This window comes from Gymnoscopelus microlampas (assembly GCF_963454915.1).
Source record: "Gymnoscopelus microlampas genome assembly, chromosome: 19".
In the NCBI taxonomy this organism is placed as follows: domain Eukaryota; kingdom Metazoa; phylum Chordata; class Actinopteri; order Myctophiformes; family Myctophidae; genus Gymnoscopelus; species Gymnoscopelus microlampas.
In genome coordinates this window covers 10624087-10643164 of record NC_139956.1, presented here as the reverse complement: position 1 = coordinate 10643164, position 19078 = coordinate 10624087, and the positions used below count along the sequence as shown (strand labels likewise).

The window sequence follows — 19078 nt, the reverse complement described above, 5'->3', positions numbered from 1 at the left end:
TACCACACCGGTTTCCTGTTTGGCCAGGAACTACCACACCGGTTTCCTGTTTGGTCAGGAACTACCACACCGGTTTCCTGTTTGGCCAGGAACTACCGCGCGAATGACAAAAAGGGATAGGATTTGAAGATGGAAAAACAACAGCAAAAGAAAACACAGCTCACGGTAACTAAAGCTCCACTGGCTAAGAGAAACGATCCGCAGATAGTACAAAACAATTAAAAGAACGCTTTTTGAAACGCTTCCGTCTTCCGGTGAAAACAAATGGAATTCTGGGTAATGCAGGACAACGCCATATCATGCAGTGACGGTAGTGACGAGCAGAGGTTGGTAAAAATCGTTATTTGTGGACCTGCATTGTATTACTTTAAAGGTATAATCACAGGAAAAATGCACCAAAATTACAGTTTCAGTCAAAACAGGGGGAAACTGTCTGGTGAACAGTTTTATTTACCTGCCATCTCTATTGCTGTCCAACTCATGGAAAATGCTGGTTACTGTTGTGTTCGGACGTCTGACACCTATGTAAAGGAAGAGAAAATCATATTTGGGTCACTGACATCAGCAGACTGTTTAAAGCGGCACCCCCATCCGAAAGGTTTCCTACATCACACAAACACGTTAACACACTAAATAAGGCATGAGTCGCGGCAACAACGTCTAAACGGCCGTCACAAATTTGTGGCAGCATTTTCCCTGTGACCACAATCAGCCTTTCTATCAATCCTTAACCCATTGAGACCTGAAGCCGATTCTACATGTCTCCTAAATCTCAACAGCATTCTGAAAAACGTATGTTTCTATATCAGTGGTGCTCAATCTTTTTCATGTCAAGGACCCCCAAAATTATATGCATTTGGCCGCGGACCCCCATCAAAATATGTTGTTCCAGGGACCCGCAGAAGCAAAGATTTGAGTTAAAAATGTTCGCTTTAAAAAAATATATATTCAGAAGATTTGCACACATTTTCACGATTTTTCAAAAATAGCAGATCTACAAGCTCGTAGCACGGCACTCGGTGCCGCGCTATGAGCTTGTATATCTGCTATTTTTGAATAGCCCAAAGTGTAAAATAATGCTTTTTAGCTCAAATCAAAAAATGACACAGTTCCAGGTCTTAATGGGTTAATCCATGTGAGACACAGAGAGAGAAGAGGGAAGAAGAAAGGTAAGAGTGGAGTTGAGCAGCAGAAGGATGTGAGGAGAGGGTTGGAGGGTGAGGGGGGGGGGGGTGTGGGGGGGCGGGGGGGGGGGGGGGTTCACCCGGTGCTTGGGCAATCAGGCGATGAGTCAGTCATGCTGTGCGAGAACATTTGGTTCCCCCTGCAGGGTAAAAAAAAAAAAGCATGTCAAGAGTCCAGAATGCAATCAGGCAGCTTTGTGCTGTACCGGCTGGCACGACAGTGATTTCCCTTCTCTTCCCATTCATATGCGCTGGTTGAAAAGGAAGCCGCAAAAACCTCCCTCAAACCCTCTTTTCCGACGTGCATGTGAAACCCCCCCCCCGCCCCCCTCCCACCAACTAATTTTCGCGATTCAACATTCAGCTGAGTGGAGGAAGTTCTCTTGTGTTCATTTGACTACAGTAAGCGTCTCCTACAGTAACATCATCAGCAGAGAAGAGATTCTAACCCGTTAAGACCTGAAGACCATTCTTACAAAATGTCTTCTAAATCCTGACCGTTTTCTGAAAAAAAAACGTACGTTTCTATATCAGTGGTGCTCAAACTTTTTCCATGTCAAGGACCCCTAAAATGATATGTATTTGGCTGCGGACCCCCCCCGCATCTCAAAATATTTTGTTCCAGGGACCCCCCCCCCCCCCCCCCCCAAAAGCAAAGATTTGAGTTAAAAGTGTTCGCTTTAAAAGGATATAAATATATTAATTTGCACACATTTTCTCGATTTTTTCAAAAATAGCAGCTTGTATATCTGCTATTTTTGAATAGCCAAAAGTGTAAAATTATGCTTTTTTTTAGCTCAAATCAAAAAGTGACACAGATGCGTTCCAGGTCTTAATGGGCTAAAGGGGCAAAATGATTAGCCCCTAAGACTGGGGGAAATCACTTTACATAATGCTAATTGCACATCCACTGCAATTACCTTTCTGCACATGATTTGGGTAATTATGGAAAAGCTAATTGTGAATTTTGTTGCCGTGCTGCTGAGCTTAGAACGTGCAGCAAATGGCGTTTAAAAGAAAAAAAACACAACAAAAACTGTTTATAAATTCAACTAAATCAAAATGAACCTTGAATTATTCAAAGTACTAGCATTGTACCAGATTAGCCCTATTGAGGGTACAACGTCATTATAAAATGGCAAGGTAAGAGGAGCACTCGTTTCCATCCTGTGTACTGTGTATGTGCACGTCTCTTTAAAACAAGGCAGATCCCACAATCTGTACAGTTCAGTACCTTCCATGGATTTGCAATGCAACTTCCTTCGTTTGTGTGAGGAGTCGTGGCGACTACTTTCTTGTAGAAGTTATTCTTGTAGTTAAATTTGCCACATCTGATAACTGTTTTATAAAAGCAATAAGCTACACAAGGCCATGATTTACAGTGATTTTAGAACAGCTAAAAGGGTTGAAGGTACACACAACAGCCCCTTAGCTGTTTTAAATTCAGTAAAACATCGCAACAGATAGCTGACCTCGAGGGGCAGCAGTAAACATACTTTACAACACAATAATCAAGCTAAAAAGTGCAACCAAAACTAGTAAGTAACTAGGTCCTGAAATTTAAGTTCCTTCTATTCCCAATTGAGAACAAACAAACACTTTCTTACTCATCCTCCTATAATTTGACAAACCTCTGTAGTGTGTGGTGTGGTGGTGAGGCCAAAATTGGTTCTGCCCGTTTCTCCTCAGTGGCTGGAGCAATTGACCTGATCTGATTTGCACACACAGCCACTGACCATTACCATGTGCACCTAACAGCGAAGCCCGTTTTCCCATAATACACAAAATGTCACCTGTTTATTAGCGTTTTTGCGTTCGCTGGCTCCCGGGTTGCCAGATCATGTGCGCATATCCCCCCAGGGGTATGGTCTAGTCTGAGTGTAAACATTAGTATAGTCATTAGGGGTGGGGGGGAAAAAACGATTGATGTAAAAACACGTTTCTTATTTTCTATAATTGTGAATCAATTCACGATTACCAAAACCATTTTTTAAATAATTGTGTTGTCTGTAAGTATTGTCTGTAAAGTTGACTTTCCTTCCCAGCTTCCGTGGCTGTTGCGCAAAAGCAGTGTGGCTAGGCTACCAGTGGGCTAAGAATCGGAATGTAATCAAAGTGTGCGATACCAAAAGATTCACACCCCTATAAGCCATAAATGTTAAATTGTCAGGACAATATGATGGACAAATAGGGTAGTCTACAGGTAGACTATTTGGTAGACTTGGCCTTACAGTTAAAAACATACACCAGTGACTAAGTTGATGTGTGGGAAAAAGAAGGCCAATTGGCTTAAAGTACAAAATACATTAATGTGTGAAGGTTCTACAGTTTGCAAAGAACCACAAAGCACCATAATACACAGTATTAACCCATTAAACTAGAGGCACAGCATTTAACTTGGACATTAGTTCCTGAATACAGGCCTGTCAATGACATAGTGGACTATACACCATTTGTTTTTCTCCTGCACACTATATAATAATATACCGGTTCTTTAAGAAGACGTTTAACCCATTAAGACCTGGAACTGTGTCATTTTTAGTTTTGAGCTAAAAAGCTTTATTTTACATTTTGGCTATTCAAAAATAGCAGATATACAAGCTCGTAGCGCGGCACCGAGTGCCGCGCTACGAGCTTGTATATCTGCTATTTTTGAAAAATCGTGAAAATGTGTGCAAATCTTTGAAATATATATATTTTTAAAGCGAACATTTTTAACTAAAATCTTTGCTTCTGGGGGTCCCTGGAACAAAATATTTTGATGGGGGTCCGCGGCCAAATACATATAATTTTGGGGGTCCTTGACATGAAAAAGATTGAGCACTACTGACATAGAAACATACGTTTTTCAGAAAACAGTTGAGATTTAGGAGACATGTAGAATCGGCTTCAGGTATCAATGGGTTAAACAGCTTCCTTTAAAAGAAAGGAAGAACAAACAAGGAGCTATGGCAATAACTTTGAAACAGGCATGTCTTAAAAAAGAGACAAACTACCCTTTGTCTTTCCTTTTTATAACAAGTCAATAGCATATGGCATTATGGGAGAGGAAAGCCAGCGGATCTAGCAGCTGTGCCTTCTAAGGAGATATACTGAGTCTTCCCCTTTGATTACTGCTGCTGTTGATCAAGCTCGTCTCCAGGGCTTTATACACAGTTATTGGGGATTGTCTTTTTTTTTAAGAGCCATGTTGTTGTTGCCCTCTGAGGAAATTGCAGAACAACAGTTTATCATGCAGAAGTGCCTTTGGGAGTGGACTGTAAAAAAAAAAAAAAAAAAGGGAAAAAAAGCCTTCCGTAATTAGAGATATCGACATGAAATGTATGGTTTGTTAGTTCTCATTTGGAGGAATAAGACTGAATGTTTGTTCACCTAGTCCTAGGTGTTCAAGAAGATTTTGTATTTTTTTTACAAGCATGCCTCCTTCTCAATCTCAATCCACTTCATTTTAAATCGCTCATGGCCACAGTGTCCGTAAAGAAGTGGGTTTCTGAAAACCTAATCTGAGTTCCCAGAAGTTTTCGCCAGCTCTGGCGGCGAGGAACTTCTGGGCCACAGCCCTGGTATTTGTGGGCGGGATGTACGTCACGCTCTGAATCTGAGCGGACACGCCTCTTACCGGTCTGAGAGCTGTGCAACTCGTCTAAAAAGTCCGACGAGAGGCAAACAGCAGTACACAACAATGGCGGCCGAAATTTCTCAAGGGGAAATTGCTTCCCGTCGATCCTATTTAGATGCATCACCCACTGCATGTGGATCCCGCCCCCTTTTCTTCATTGGCTGTTGATTTGAATCACAACGCAGTGGCCGCGCCCCTGCTGTCCAAGCTCCGACGCTAACCCTCCCAGACTACTGAAAACCCTTCCCTGGGCTGATGCACACATGATATGATACCTCAGCACAATGCTAGCCCGTAACATACGACAGATGCTTCATAATGTGAGATGGGTATCTGGCAGATTAATGTGCAGTGACGCTAACTTCTGCGGGCCCATTACCATTCCCCTAGATTGGTATCTCCCCGACAGCTCCTCCAGCGGTAATTTAGCTCTTAATGCAAAAATGTCACGTTGTTTTCACAGACTGAGGGCGACTGCATTACTGAGCTGTATCTCTCTCTCTCCTACTAGCCATTTGACAGACTGCGTATTCACGAGTTCTTAGGTTTTGCTGGGAGATATGCGGTAAATCCTCTTTGAATAATAAAGGCTGTCCGCCTGTTTAGTGGGAGAAGGCACTGATCGTGTGGTTTTGTTTTCAAGTAGACCTCCTTAATACCAACCGTGATAAGCTTATGGGTTCACATGGAGGTTCTTTCCCCCCGTTTCTAACGATGTTTGTTTGATTTGATCCCTTCATATGGACATGTTTGACTTTCATCATACCTCCCTCCCTCCCTCGGATAATTGAACGTTAACGGTGCGTCTCTTAATATGCAAAGCAACGTAAGGACCAGAGTTCAGGCTCAGTTCGTGGGGGTTTCCTCGAGTTCGGCAGTAATCCAGAGGGTTGACCTGATTTCACTGGTGAGCTGCCCCGCTATACCCCATGTATTCCAAAGGTTCATTAGAGTATGCAGAGGAACCATGCTAACAGTTGTTTTTCATGGAAGACGTACAGTACAGAATTAGTTAACCCATTGAGACCTGAAGCCGATTCTACATGTCTCCTAAATCTCAACAGTTTTCTGAAAAAACGCTTGTTTCTATATCACTGGTGCTCAATCTTTTTCATGTCAAGGACCCCCAAAATTATATGTATTTGGCCGCGGACCCCCATCAAAATATTTTGTTCCAGGGACCCCCCAGAAGCAAAGATTTTAGTTAAAAACGGTTCGCTTTAAAAATATATATATTCAATGATTTGCACACATTTTCACGATTTTTCAAAAATAGCAGATCTACAAGCTCATAGCGCGGCACTCTGTGCCGCGCTATGAGCTTGTAGATCTGCAATTTTTGAATAGCCCAAAGTGTAAAATAATGCTTTTTAGCTCAAATCTAAAAATGACACAGTTCCAGGTCTTAATGGGTTAAAATGTTTTTCATGATGTTGAACTTAATACAGTATGTTTCAGATTCTGCATTCAAAAGCTACTTGGACCAGATCTCCAACATTGTACCTAAATACTGTAATATCCAAATACAAAATTAGCTCCATCTATCAGCAGTGGTGGAAAAAGTACTTCAATTATTTACTTAAGTAAAAGTACCAATACTGCAATATAAAAAATACTCTGTTACAAGTAAAAGTCCAGAATTCAAAATTTAGTTGAGTAAAAGTACAAAAGTATTGGCATCAAAATGTACTTAAAGTACCAAAAGTAAAAGTACTAAATATTTGAAAATAGCAGATCTACAAGCTCACAACGCGTCGCGATGCGACGCGTTGTGAGCTTGTAGATCTGCTATTTTCAAATAGCCTGTGTATAAAATAGGGCTGAAGTGGTTAATGTATGTTTCATTATATCATAGTTTATATCTGAAAAGCAACTAGCAACTATAAAGTTTTCTAATAAATGTAGTGGAGTAAAAGCACAATATTTGCCTCTGAGATGTAGTGGAGTAGAAGTAAAAAGTATTGGAAATTGGAAATACTCAAGTAAAGTACAAATACCTCAAAATTGTACTTAAGTACGGTACTTAAGTAAATGTACTTAGTTACTTTCCACCACTGTCTTATCAGCCTGCCCCACTCAAAACGGAGCGGTTTCCTTCTTAGAATAATGCTCGTGTAGCCACAGTAATATGAAGGGCAAGGAAAATTGTTCAATGCCGGCTGTCGTTTGTTAGCAAGCATTTACTGTATGGAGCCTATGATGACAAAGAAACTTCTTGGACAGCATGGGTCTGCGTGGCCGACGCACAGTTCTCCATTACCCTGCTGATGCAGTCTCTTTTCTCTGCTCCTTTTTCCTCGCTGTATTATTGCCAGGGTAACGTAGGGTGGATGAGTGATGGTGTCCATTAGTAACCATAGCCAGCTACAGTATATGTGCCATCGGGCCAGGAGACATGGTAGCTTCAACCCTATATACTCTCTGCCATTCCCTTCTAGTGCTTGTGTCGCGTTGTTAGCTTGAAAATGCGTCCTAATCGGCGAGAGACACGGTCATGCATGCATGTTTAAGCCTTTAAGACCTGGAACTGTGTCATTTTTAGATTTGAGCTAAAAAGCATTATTTTACACTTTGGGCTATTCAAAAATAGCAGATATACAAGCTCATAGCGCGGCACCGAGTGCCGCGCTACGAGCTTGTAGATCTGCTATTTTTGAAAAATCGTGAAAATGTGTGCAAATCTTTGAATATATATATTTTTAAAGCAAACATTTTTAACTCAAATCTTTGCTTCTGGGGGTCCCTGGAACAACATATTTTGATGGGGGTCCGCGGCCAAATACATATCATTTTGGGGGTCGTTGACATGAAAAAGTTTGAGCACCACTGATATAGAAACATACGTTTTTCAGAAAACTGTTGAGATTTAGGAGACATGTAGAATCGGCTTCAGGTCTCAATGGGTTAAGCTCATTGCCATAATACTGTGTATTGTGGTGCTTTGTGATCGCTGTGGATGTGTTGTTCCTGTTGTGTGTGTGTCAGCAATATTCTGCTGATAATGTGCACGCTTTACTAATGACTGACAGCTATATCTAACCGTCAAATAGATGTATTTCTTCTTCAACCACTTGAAGCCCTGCATCGCTATTCTGGGGGGGGGGGACATTAGCCAAAAAGCCCACCCACTGTGAAGAGAGTGGTGCCTATCGTGATTTTTACGTGTTTTTATTCATTTTAACATCTTTTACGTATTTTTACATCTTTTACGTATTTTTACTCATTTTAAGTATTTTTACTCAAAAGTGTGTGTGTGTGTGTGTGTGCGCGCGCGTGTGTGTGTTGCACTCCTGTTTGTGTATAATTAGTGTAACTGGTTGCATCTTTGTGTTGCAATCAGCCGTAGCTGTTGAGGTCATGCTGAGTTCGTGCTCAAACATACGGACGGACACACACACGGACAAAGTCATGTATAGGAGTGGTTGGCACCACTCAAAAAGCAGATCTAAAAGCTCACGTGTCGCAATGCAATGCCTTGTGAACTTGTAGATTGGTTATTTTTTGGCGAAAAGATTTGGTGTAGACGGGGAAAAAAAGCGGTCCAAGTACACTTGTAACTCAGGTCCATTCTACTAAGAATAGAGGGTTTAAGTGGTTAAGTGGAGACAGACTGAAGGCCCGTTTCATTAGGCCCACCTTTTTCATCAATTAGCGCCAGCTGTAGCAGTTCTGCTGCTGTGTGTCAAACTTGCAAACCCATCCGCTGCGCTGCCAATAAACATTAACGTTAGCACCATCAAACTAGTGGCCTTAAGCTTTTAACATCCCTCAGCTTTTTATCTGCTGGAGTCAGCCTATCCTAGGCCGAGTTCACCAGACTACACAACGTCACATTGCGTTTGATGTTTTCCAAGTTAAATTTGGCGTTCAACTTACAAGTCATGAAGGTAAAAATTTGAATAGGGTTTAATTAATACCTTTTCAATCCACTTAAAGGAAACTGCCCTCATAGTTGTAATGATCTTAATGGTCTTTGCGGAGCATTGCCATGGATTACATTTCATTATTATGTAGCGCAGTTAGGGCTGAAGAAATCCATTTTAATTCACATCTACGAGAACTTTCTTCAAGGCTTTCAAGGTACGGCTGAAAATGTTTCAAATGCATTGGCATATAAAAGCATAACTGTAAATGTAATGTAAAATGGACTAATGCATTTTACCTTACATTTTGCTTCACATGAATGCAATCTTGTATGTCTCTCAGAAAGGCTCTACAGGGGGAAACGTTAGTGGTTAGTGAAACTGTAGCCTAGATGGCACTTTACAGGTGTCATGTTCTAATTAACATATTGTTCATCGGTAGTCATACATAGAACTGTACCTATCAATGAAACCACATGCCACGTATTCAGAACTCCATAGCTTTCTCCTCTTAGACCGGGAACGCATCTGTGTCATTTTATATTTCTTTGGGCTATTCAAAAATAGCAGATATACAAGCTCATAGCGCGGCACCGAGTGCCGCGCTATGAGCTTGTGGATCTGCTATTTTTGAAAAATCTTGAAAATGTGTGCAAATCTTTGAATTTTAACTCAAATCTTTGCTTCTGGGGGTCCCTGGAACAACATATTTTGAGATGGGGGTCCGCGGCCAAATTCACGTCATTTTGGGGGTCCTTGACATAAAAAAGTTTGAGAACCACTGATATTATAGCAACTTAAGTGTTTCAGAAAACTGTTAGGATTTAGAAGACATTTGTAGAATCGGTCTTAATGGGTTAAACACTTAAGAAGAGTAGTTCACCAAAAAAAGGACGTATTTTCTATCAATTACACACCCCATGAAGCCTTCAACTACTCTCCGGTAGGAGACTCCGCCGGTTGTTGAGCGGAGTCTCTCAGGGCTCTGTAACAGTGTCTTTTCTGCTTTCGCCCTACATTAAATGTCTTAGCCGGAAATAGCCGATCGACAAGCTTACAACGCATCGCAGCTCGAAGCGTTGTAAGCTTGTCGATCTGCTATTTTATGGGAAGGTTTTCCCAGAATACAGATGCTGGAGTTTAAGTAGTTAAATTAAAACCTTAAGTTTGAAAACAGCAATATCATATATAAGCCTTCACCAGAGCTCATTAGCTATTCAAGTCAAGTTAAAGCCATAGATTGAGAATTTATACTTCCTGGCGGTTCCTCGCTCAATCCCCCTCCATCACTCCGTGCATCTTAACCCATTCAATGCGGGAACGCATCTGTGTCATTTTAGATTTATTTTGGCTATTTAAAAATAGCAGATATACAAGCTCATAGCGCGGCACCGAGTGCCGCGCTATGAGCTTGTAGATCTGCTATTTTTGAAAAATCGTGAAAATGTGTGCAATTCTTTTTTTAAACATATATTTTTTTTTTTATATTTGTTAAATATTTTGTTCCAGGGACCTCCAAAAGCAAAGATTTGAATTACAAATCTTCACTTAAAGTGAAGATTTCACTTTAAATACATACTCAAAGATTTGCACATTGCATTGTCACAATTTTTTCAAAAATTGCAAATCTACAAGCTCATAACTCGGTGCCGAGTTATACAAGCAGCTTGTATATCTGCTATTTTTGAATAGCCAAAGTATGAAATAATGGTTATAGATAGCTCAAATCTAAAATGACACAGATGCCTTCCCGGATTGAACGGGTTAATTCTGAGAACGAATTCAAAATTCCTGCGGCAGCCATATCAGCGGTGCCACACCAAACAATAACACTAAAGGCTCACAGGGGATCAATAAAGTGCTTTTGATTTATGGCGTTGGCAGATTAACGATGCTTATTCACTTTGATTCGGGTATTAATCAACATGTAACGGTCCCGGTCGCAGGCAGGGGGGGGGGGGGAAGCCTGGCGCGGTGCACTGAGCCCCCAAAGTCACTGAAACCTGCCTTAGCATTCCTAGTGCAAACAAACAAGCTCCAGCACTGACCTCCAGCAGGCAAAATACAAGCCAAAATGAATATGTAACATTCCTCCGCACACACACACACACGCACACAGTGGTGGAAAGTAACTAACTACATTTACTTAAGTACTGTACTTAAGTACAATTTTGAGGTATTTGTACTTTACTTGAGTATTTCCAATACTATATAATATATTATTACATTATAAAACATACATTAACCACTTTAGCCCTATTTTATACATAGGATATTTGAAAATAGCAGATCTACAAGCTCACAACGCGTCGCATCGCGACGCGTTGTGAGCTTGTAGATCTGCTATTTTCAAACATTTTAGTACTTTTACTTTTGGTACTTTAAGTACATTATTATACCAATACGTTTGTACTTTTACTCAAGTCAATTTTTTTAATTCCGGACTTTTACTTGTAACAGAGTACTTCTACATTGCAGTATTGATACTTTTACTTAAGTAAAACATTTGAGTACTTTTTCCACCACTGCACGCACACACACACACACACACACACACACACACACACACACACACACACACACACACACACACACACACGCACACACACGCACACACACACGCACACACACACACACACACACACAAATAGCCACTGTTAGCAATGCAGAAAGCAATAGAATCTCTGATGGATGGCTAACATGGGAGAGAGAGAGGGCCAAACGTTGGCTGTGAAAATGAAAATTGATGGCTGCTAGTGCTACGCCCCGAGATGAGTTGTAAAAAGGGGGGAAAAAAGGGGGGGGGGGGGGGGGGGGGGCGGCATGCCATGGAACATGGCTGGGGATGAGTGACGCACACGTGTCATTAACGTATCATTAAAAAGCACCCGGCAAAAGGTCAGCTGGCACTGTGGGGGGGGGAGGAGGCGTGATGGATGGACGCTCAGTGGATCTGCCAAAGTCAAGTGACCTTTCTTTCTGAAACTTTTGAAAGGTGTGGGGGGGGGGGGGGGGGGGGGGGTGGATGGGGGGGTTGTCGGAGGGGGGGTTCCAACCGACAGAGAATCAATAGGCTCTATGCACAGCAGCCATATTGGAAAGAATTTGGGCCTCTTCTTACTTCCTTCACAGGTGTTACCAATGATACTAATGAAGGCTCTGTTCCATTCTGGTCAGGGTGCTGATATTTATTGTGCATGTTGGCTCACTAGAAACACTCCATTTTGGTTCCCAAATGGCCCCTTATGGAGGGTGTGTAACTCTGAGAGTCATGGGGGTCCTTGAAAATAAGGCAACCACTATGCCACACTAAATGGAACTGAGCCTTAATTAGTATCATTGGTAACACCTGTTAAGGAAGTAAGGAAGGGGCCCAATTCATTCCCAATATGGCTGCTGTGCATAGAGCCTATTGGGGAATGCTTAACTGAATGACTGCCAGAATTATTTCAGATTTTTTGCTGTTTTCTGCCAGAGATTTTTCATTGAAATTAAAAAGTACTCAGGAGCCGAGATACAGATTTTTTAAATTTTGAGTTAACAAGGAAGTGGATAGGAGTGTAGATCTTCAAAAATCATATCTCCTTGGTCTTTGGCCAAGATCGCATTTATGCGATCTTGGCGGCCAAGTGCGCTATTTAATAGATCGCATTTATGCGTGATTGGCAGGTATTGAGTTAAGGACGCTGCAGAAGGACATGTGACAGCTGAGAGAGGACACTGTGACGAACCAACATTCGTTTGGTATGGTTTGCTTTTTTTGCTATACTGCCAAACAAACGACAATAACTGTTTGAAATACACAAGCCGCTGAAACTAAACTTCTTTGATACTAAATAAATACCAGGTTTGTGCGATGGTTTCCTAGGAGAATAGGTTTAACAAAAAAAGCCACACAGTGCAGGGGAACTGAGTGAATTAAGATTAGCAAAGTTTGACAAATGAAATTACAAATAAATGTGGTAAACCACAAGGTTTTAACTCTCTCTCACACACACACACACACACACACACACACACACACACACACACACACACACACACACACACACACACACACACACACACACACACACACACACACACACACACACACACACACACACACACACACACTCACTCACACCAACAATTACTTAGTGTTTGGGTAGGAGTAATCATATCTTAAATATAACAACAATATTTAATGTATGAGAATCCACAACTCCACATTCTTGAGTGTTGAGTGCCAGGTAAATGCTTGTGTTTGGCACAATAAGGTAATTTCTTTCGTATGACTCATAAGCGCAACTTGTCACTCCAGGATTGGAGGATGTGAAAAGGAGGGCTGTGGGACTGCAATGCGCTGTTGCTCGGCATTCCTACACCTATACTCATTTATTATGACTTTGGCACCCAACTTTAACCCTTTAAGACCGGGAACGCAGCATCCGTGTGTCATTTTTAGATTTCTTTGGGCTATTCGAAAATAGCAGATCTACAAGCTGATAGCGCGGCACTCGGTGCCGCGAGCTTGTAGATCTGCTATTTTTGGAACATTTGTGAAAATGTGTGTGAATCTTTGAATATATATATTTTTTAAAGCGAACATTTTTAACTCTGTTTTAAACTTCTGGGGGGGTCCCTGGAACAAAATATTTTGAAATGGGGGTCCACGGCCAAATACATATCATTTTTGAGAACCAAATTATTATTATTATTACTAACATTAGTTAGGATTTAGAAGACATTTGTTGAATCCCCAGAAGCAAAGACTCAAGTCAAAATGTTCGCTTTAAAAATATTTATATATTCCAAGATTTGCACACATTTTCACATTTTCTCCAAAATAGCAGATCTACAAGCTCTTAGCGCGGCACTCGGTGCCGCGCTATGAGCTTGTAGATCTGCTATTTTTGAATATCCCAAAGAAATCTTAAAAATGACACACAGATGCGTTCCCGGTCTTAAAGGGTTAACCCTTTGCGATTGTTTCTATTCCACAGCCATGCCATTTGTCATCCTGACCACTTATCCTGCGGGGGCTGGGGGTCAACTCACTACCCCCGCCATCCAACGGGTCTCGACCGAAATGAAATGGAGGGCTTTTTTTTTTGCGCCCTGGCCTATTGCAACTCCAAATGGTTACCTTTACTATATATCTGTGATTTGCGGGGATCCGGGGCGGTTGAGTAAATGGCACTGAATAATAGACATTCTCGCCACATCAAGGTTCATTTTGTCAGAGAGGGTGTGTGTGAGCAGTGTTGCCAGATTCTGTGAGAGAAACAAGCAACCAGGTCTAGGAAAATCAGACCAACATACAGATGTGCCATTTCAAAACTTCAAATGTCCTGCCATCGGCAAGACAGTACATTTTCAGGGGATTCCCAGGGCAATAAGAGGGACAAAGAAGGGCATTTAAAATGCTGAATTATTTTGATGATCACTGCTTTTATGATGCTAATTAATTTGAGCAACTGGTCAAGGACCTCTTCAAATCACCTTTCGCCTCATAATGAGTCTGACACCTTCTTCAACACACATTCTTTTGTTCTCATGTATATGGATGTCTGTTGAAGGGAAAAACGGGGGTGTGTAGTGACAACTTCTTTTCAGGGGCAAAACAGTGCATTTTTAAGGGCAGAACAGGGAGGAAAAATGCATTTTCAGGCACTTTCAGGGAAAGAACAGTAACGTGTGAAGTTTTGAAGTGGTACATCAGCTATTTGAAAATAGCAGATCTACAAGCTCACAACGCGTCGCGATGCGACGCGTTGTGAGCTTGTAGATCGGCTATTTTCAAATAGAATCTCGCGGGGGAAATTACAATAAGCAGATCTGGCAACCCTTGTATGTGAGTCACTTACCATTAGCCTCCACTGTTGACGCCATGATGATGCGGTCGGTCTCGTGTTTCCTCCTCCTGTGTTCTTCCAATTGGACCTGGAGGTCCTCCGCCACCTGTTCCAGGTCTCTGAGCTGAGCCTATACAGACACACCAGCACAGGAGTTTAGATCACTAGTTTCCCAAACACTGGTTCGAGACTCATTTGTGGGTCGTGTACTGATTTGTATGGGATGCGAGTAAATATGCCCTTTTTTGTCCATTTCCTAAAAAAATAACTTCATACAGTACATTAAAAAAGTGATAATAATCAAAGAAATTCCAGTAATGTAAAAAAAAAAAAAGCTTTTAACACATTGGCTGCCAGAATTATTTATTTATTTTCTACAGTAGACTGCCAGACTTTTTCAATGAAAAAATAAAAGTACTCAGGAGCCGAGATACAGCATTTTTAAGTTTTAAGTTAACAAGGAAGTGGATGGGAGTCTAAATCTTCGAAAAATCATATCACCTTGGTCTTTGGCTCAAATCTAAAAAAAAAAAAAAAAGAACACAGATCTGTGTTCTTGGCAGCCAACGAGTTAAGAAGTAGTGAAAATAGCCGATTTGTGAACTTGTAGATCGGCTATTTTCACTACTTTGGGTCCCGGGGAGACATAAAATTGCTCTTTTGGGTCTTGAGCTAAAAAGTTTGGGAAACACAGCTTTACATCCACAGTCACAGTGAGCCTACAGTACAGACACACCAGCACAGGAGTTTAGATCCACAGAGGCATGAGACTTTATACTAGGATTTGGTAGTTTTAATGTTCTCTGAGGCATTTTGTTTTGACTGCACACCGAACCAGTGTTGGTTTTGACAGCAAATTTTGATTTAGTTTTAGTCATAGTCTTCCCCCCCCCCCCCCCCCCCCCAGATTGATACATATCAGGCCGCAGACCCCCGTTTGTAAATATTTTCAACCAGGGACCCCATAGGAGAAGACTTTTGTTGTTAGATGAGATTTAGCACAGAATTCTGCAACTACGGTATGTATACTGCAGGTGGGAGATAGCAGTGGAGAGAGTGAAACCTATGACTAGTCATTCTGATACATTCTCTTACAGCTGGTGAAATAATAATGAAATGAGACTGATTCTCATCTCTCTCTCTGTCTCTCTCCCTCTATCTCTTTTATCTATACACTTTTCCTTCTTCCTGTATTTACAAGAACTTGTGCGGAAGCTGACAGTATATAGGCCGCGGTGGGGAGAGCACAATGGACGATTTCAATTACTTGTGTCAGCAGGTGTTGCTGTCACACAAAAATGACAGCACGGGACAGCCAAGCATAACCTATCATCACTCTCTGTAATGGACCAATTAACCCATTGAGACCTGAAGCCGATTCTACATGTCTCCTAAATCTATATCTATATATCTAAATCTATATCAGTGGTGCTCAATCTTTTTCATGTCAAGGACCCCCAAAATTATATGTATTTGGCCGCGGACCCCCATCAAAATATTTTGTTCCAGGAACCCCCAGAAGCAACGATGTGAGTTAAAAATGTTCGCTTTAAAAATATATATATTCAAAGATTTGCACACATTTTCACGATTTTTCAAAAATAGCAGATCTACAAGCTCATAGCGCGGCACTCGGTGCCGCGCTATGAGCTTGTAGATCTGCTATTTTTGAATAGCCCAAAGTGTAAAATAATGCTTTTTAGCTCAAATCTAAAAATGACACAGTTCCAGGTCTTAATGGGTTAATAAGAAAGCAGGCGTGTAGCCCCTGTGTGTGTGTGTGTGTGTGTGTGTGTGTGTGTGTGTGTGTGTGTGTGTGTGTGTGTGTGTGTGTGTGTGTGTGTGTGTGTGTGTGTGTGTGTGTCAATATTACCTCCCAATCTCCCCCTAAGACTTTCTCATAATGCAGTGATGGATTCTGGTCGGTTCCGATAGGGATGGCTACCTTTCTGGGGCACTCTGCTTGCTTAGCCACATTCAGCCGCTACAGTGATTTATGGGGTCCATTTTGAGTGTGTGAGGGCACACTTTGCTTCGTTTAAAAAAAGTTCCTAAGCCATGTTGATTTTCAAGCCATTGTCTCGTAACAATTAATACTGTACACACAGCATTAGTGTTTCTATAGAGTTAATCAGCACATTGGATACAAGCGTTCAGACAAGAGACGTGCAGCCCTATCAGTGTAGTGCCTTCGCTAGGAGCTAATTACGTACTTAGACAAAGACGTGTTTTTTGAGATGTTGTTATCAAGTGATGCAGAATCGGTAGTCATTTATTAACATGCAGTGTGTTTCTGAACACACACACACACACACACACGCACACTGTTTTCCCAAGGGATTCTTCATTTGTACAAGACTATTTTGGGCATCCTTGCCGAGTGCAGAAACCTTTTCTAATGCCAGTTTTGGTTTTGTTGAACTGTGCAACCCACACCCATTCGCGACACAAGCTCAGCAAACATATTTTGAGTTATTCAGTTTTTATTCAGTTTTTCTCTCTCTCTCTCTCTCTCTCTCTCTCTCTCTCTCTCTCTCTCTCTCTCTCTCTCTCTCTCTCTCTCTCTCTCTCTCTCTCTCTCTCTCTCTCTCTCTCTCTCTCTCTCTCTCTCTCTCTCTCTCTCTCTCTCTCTCTCTCTCTCTCTCTCTCTCTCTCTCTCTCTCTCTCTCTAAAAGTCTTTGACATCCTGATAAAATGTAGAATGTCAGTGTAATCACTAATAAAAGAGGAAACACACAGCAACATTATACTTGGTGACTCACACAGACAGATGGATAGATTCTACTTTATTTATCCCCGAGGGGAAATACAAGAAATTAGATTATGCAAGCAACTTGCTTTTTCAGCTATTGGAAACTATATTTGACTAATACATTCAAAAATCACAAGGAGGCTGATCTGTTTTGGGGAAATATTTGTGAATAGCCATTTGTGGCCAAGTGAGTGCCATATCCCCAGATCATAAGGTCAAGATGCATCAATATGCTCTTACTTGAATTTCCTACTCTAAGAACAAATTTAGAAATGCCTCAGACCAATACGCAAACAATTACATAGGCCCCCCCCAAATTAATCTTAGAATATGAGTTAACCCATTGAGACCTGAAGCCGATTCTACATGTCTCCTAAATCCCAACAGTTTTCTGAAAAACCTATGTTTCTATATCAGTGGTGCTCAATCTTTTTCATGTCAAGGACCCCCAAAATTATATGTATTTGGCCGCGGACCCCCATCAAAATATTTTGTTCCAGGGACCCCCAGAAGCAACGATTTGAGTTAAAAATGTTCGCTTTAAAAATATATATATTCAAAGATTTGCACACATTTTCACGATTTTTCAAAAATAGCAGATCTACAAGCTCGTAGCGCGGCACTCGGTGCCGCGCTATGAGCTTGTATATCTGCTATTTTTGAATAACCCAAAGTGTAAAATAATGCTTTTTAGCTCAAGTCTAAAAATGACACAGTTCCAGGTTAATGGGTTAAAATGGTTAAATATAAAAGTATTTAAAAAATATATAATATTGACTAATATAATACATAATAATGTACTTCATTATAAAAATGACGATGTTTCCTTGACAAAAGGAGCTAACACTGGAACCGGGTCTAATGGACCAGGGGGTGCTGTTAGGATATGCTTCTCAGTAGCTTGTACAGTTTTTATATGAAAACTACATTTGAAACAAAACCAGCTGCTTTTTGGGTAGTGTACTTGGTGTAATTTGTGTTTGGGATGCTTAATATTTCATACAAGTAAACAAATTGGCCTGAAAATACAGACAAGGAGAAATCCCAGTACAGTTAAAGGCGAGGAGAAGTTCCAGAAGCCTCGGGCACGACTGGGTGACAGACAGGGCAGCCGGGAAGTTTTGACCACTATAGCATCGTAAAGGTCAGAGCTATAGTCACCGCTTACTGTACTTGTATGTCAGAGCTACAGTTATTCCATTCCCAAGGAGCCTTGGGCTCGACAGTGGTGACAGACCATGAGAAGAAAGAATGCGGTGATAGACGGAGCCGACTGAGCTATCAGGAGACGCTCGGGGGATAATGAGCCACCGCAACATTTAATTCTGAAGGTTGTCCATGATGTTGAGGAAATGATGCAATAGGTGGCAACCAACAAGAATCTGACTTTCCAAGGACAACAGATCCACATTTTCAGAGACCTTCCATAAGCAGTGGTCAAATGCCGAGCAGCCTTAACCCCGGTCAGGAATCTACAACGAGGCAGTGTTGATTTTTACAGCAATTCTTTATTTCGTTTTAGTCAGTCTTTTGAAATTGACATTCTGTTTGGTTTTAGTCAGATTTTAGTCGACAAAATCTACAGTTGATTCAGTCGACTAAAATATTTTTTGGGCGGGCCGTGATGGCATCGAAATGATTTTCAATTAGCTTCATGTCAAAAATAGTTGATCTACAAGCTCACAACGCGTCGCGCTGCGACGCGTTGTGAGCTTGTAGATCAACTATTTTTGGTCTGTGACACCCGCGCGCAACCATGATGACTTGTCTTAGTTCTATTGGATCTCTTCTCCACTATAGTCCCTCCCAAACATTTTAGTGTA

The 19078-nt window shown here is 41.3% G+C and overlaps 1 protein-coding gene across 1 annotated transcript in view; it reads right to left on the bottom strand.

The window, feature by feature from the left end:
• Positions 1–19078, bottom strand: part of LOC311034621 (glucosidase 2 subunit beta-like) — a 289400-nt gene that overhangs the window by 244198 nt on the left and 26124 nt on the right. Inside the window, exons 6-7 of the mRNA XM_084042513.1 lie at positions 14516–14633; positions 455–521 (exon numbers count right to left, since the gene is read on the bottom strand). Coding sequence (XP_083898639.1) covers positions 455–521; positions 14516–14633 — 185 coding nt within the window. The remainder of the gene's footprint in view (positions 1–454; positions 522–14515; positions 14634–19078) is intronic.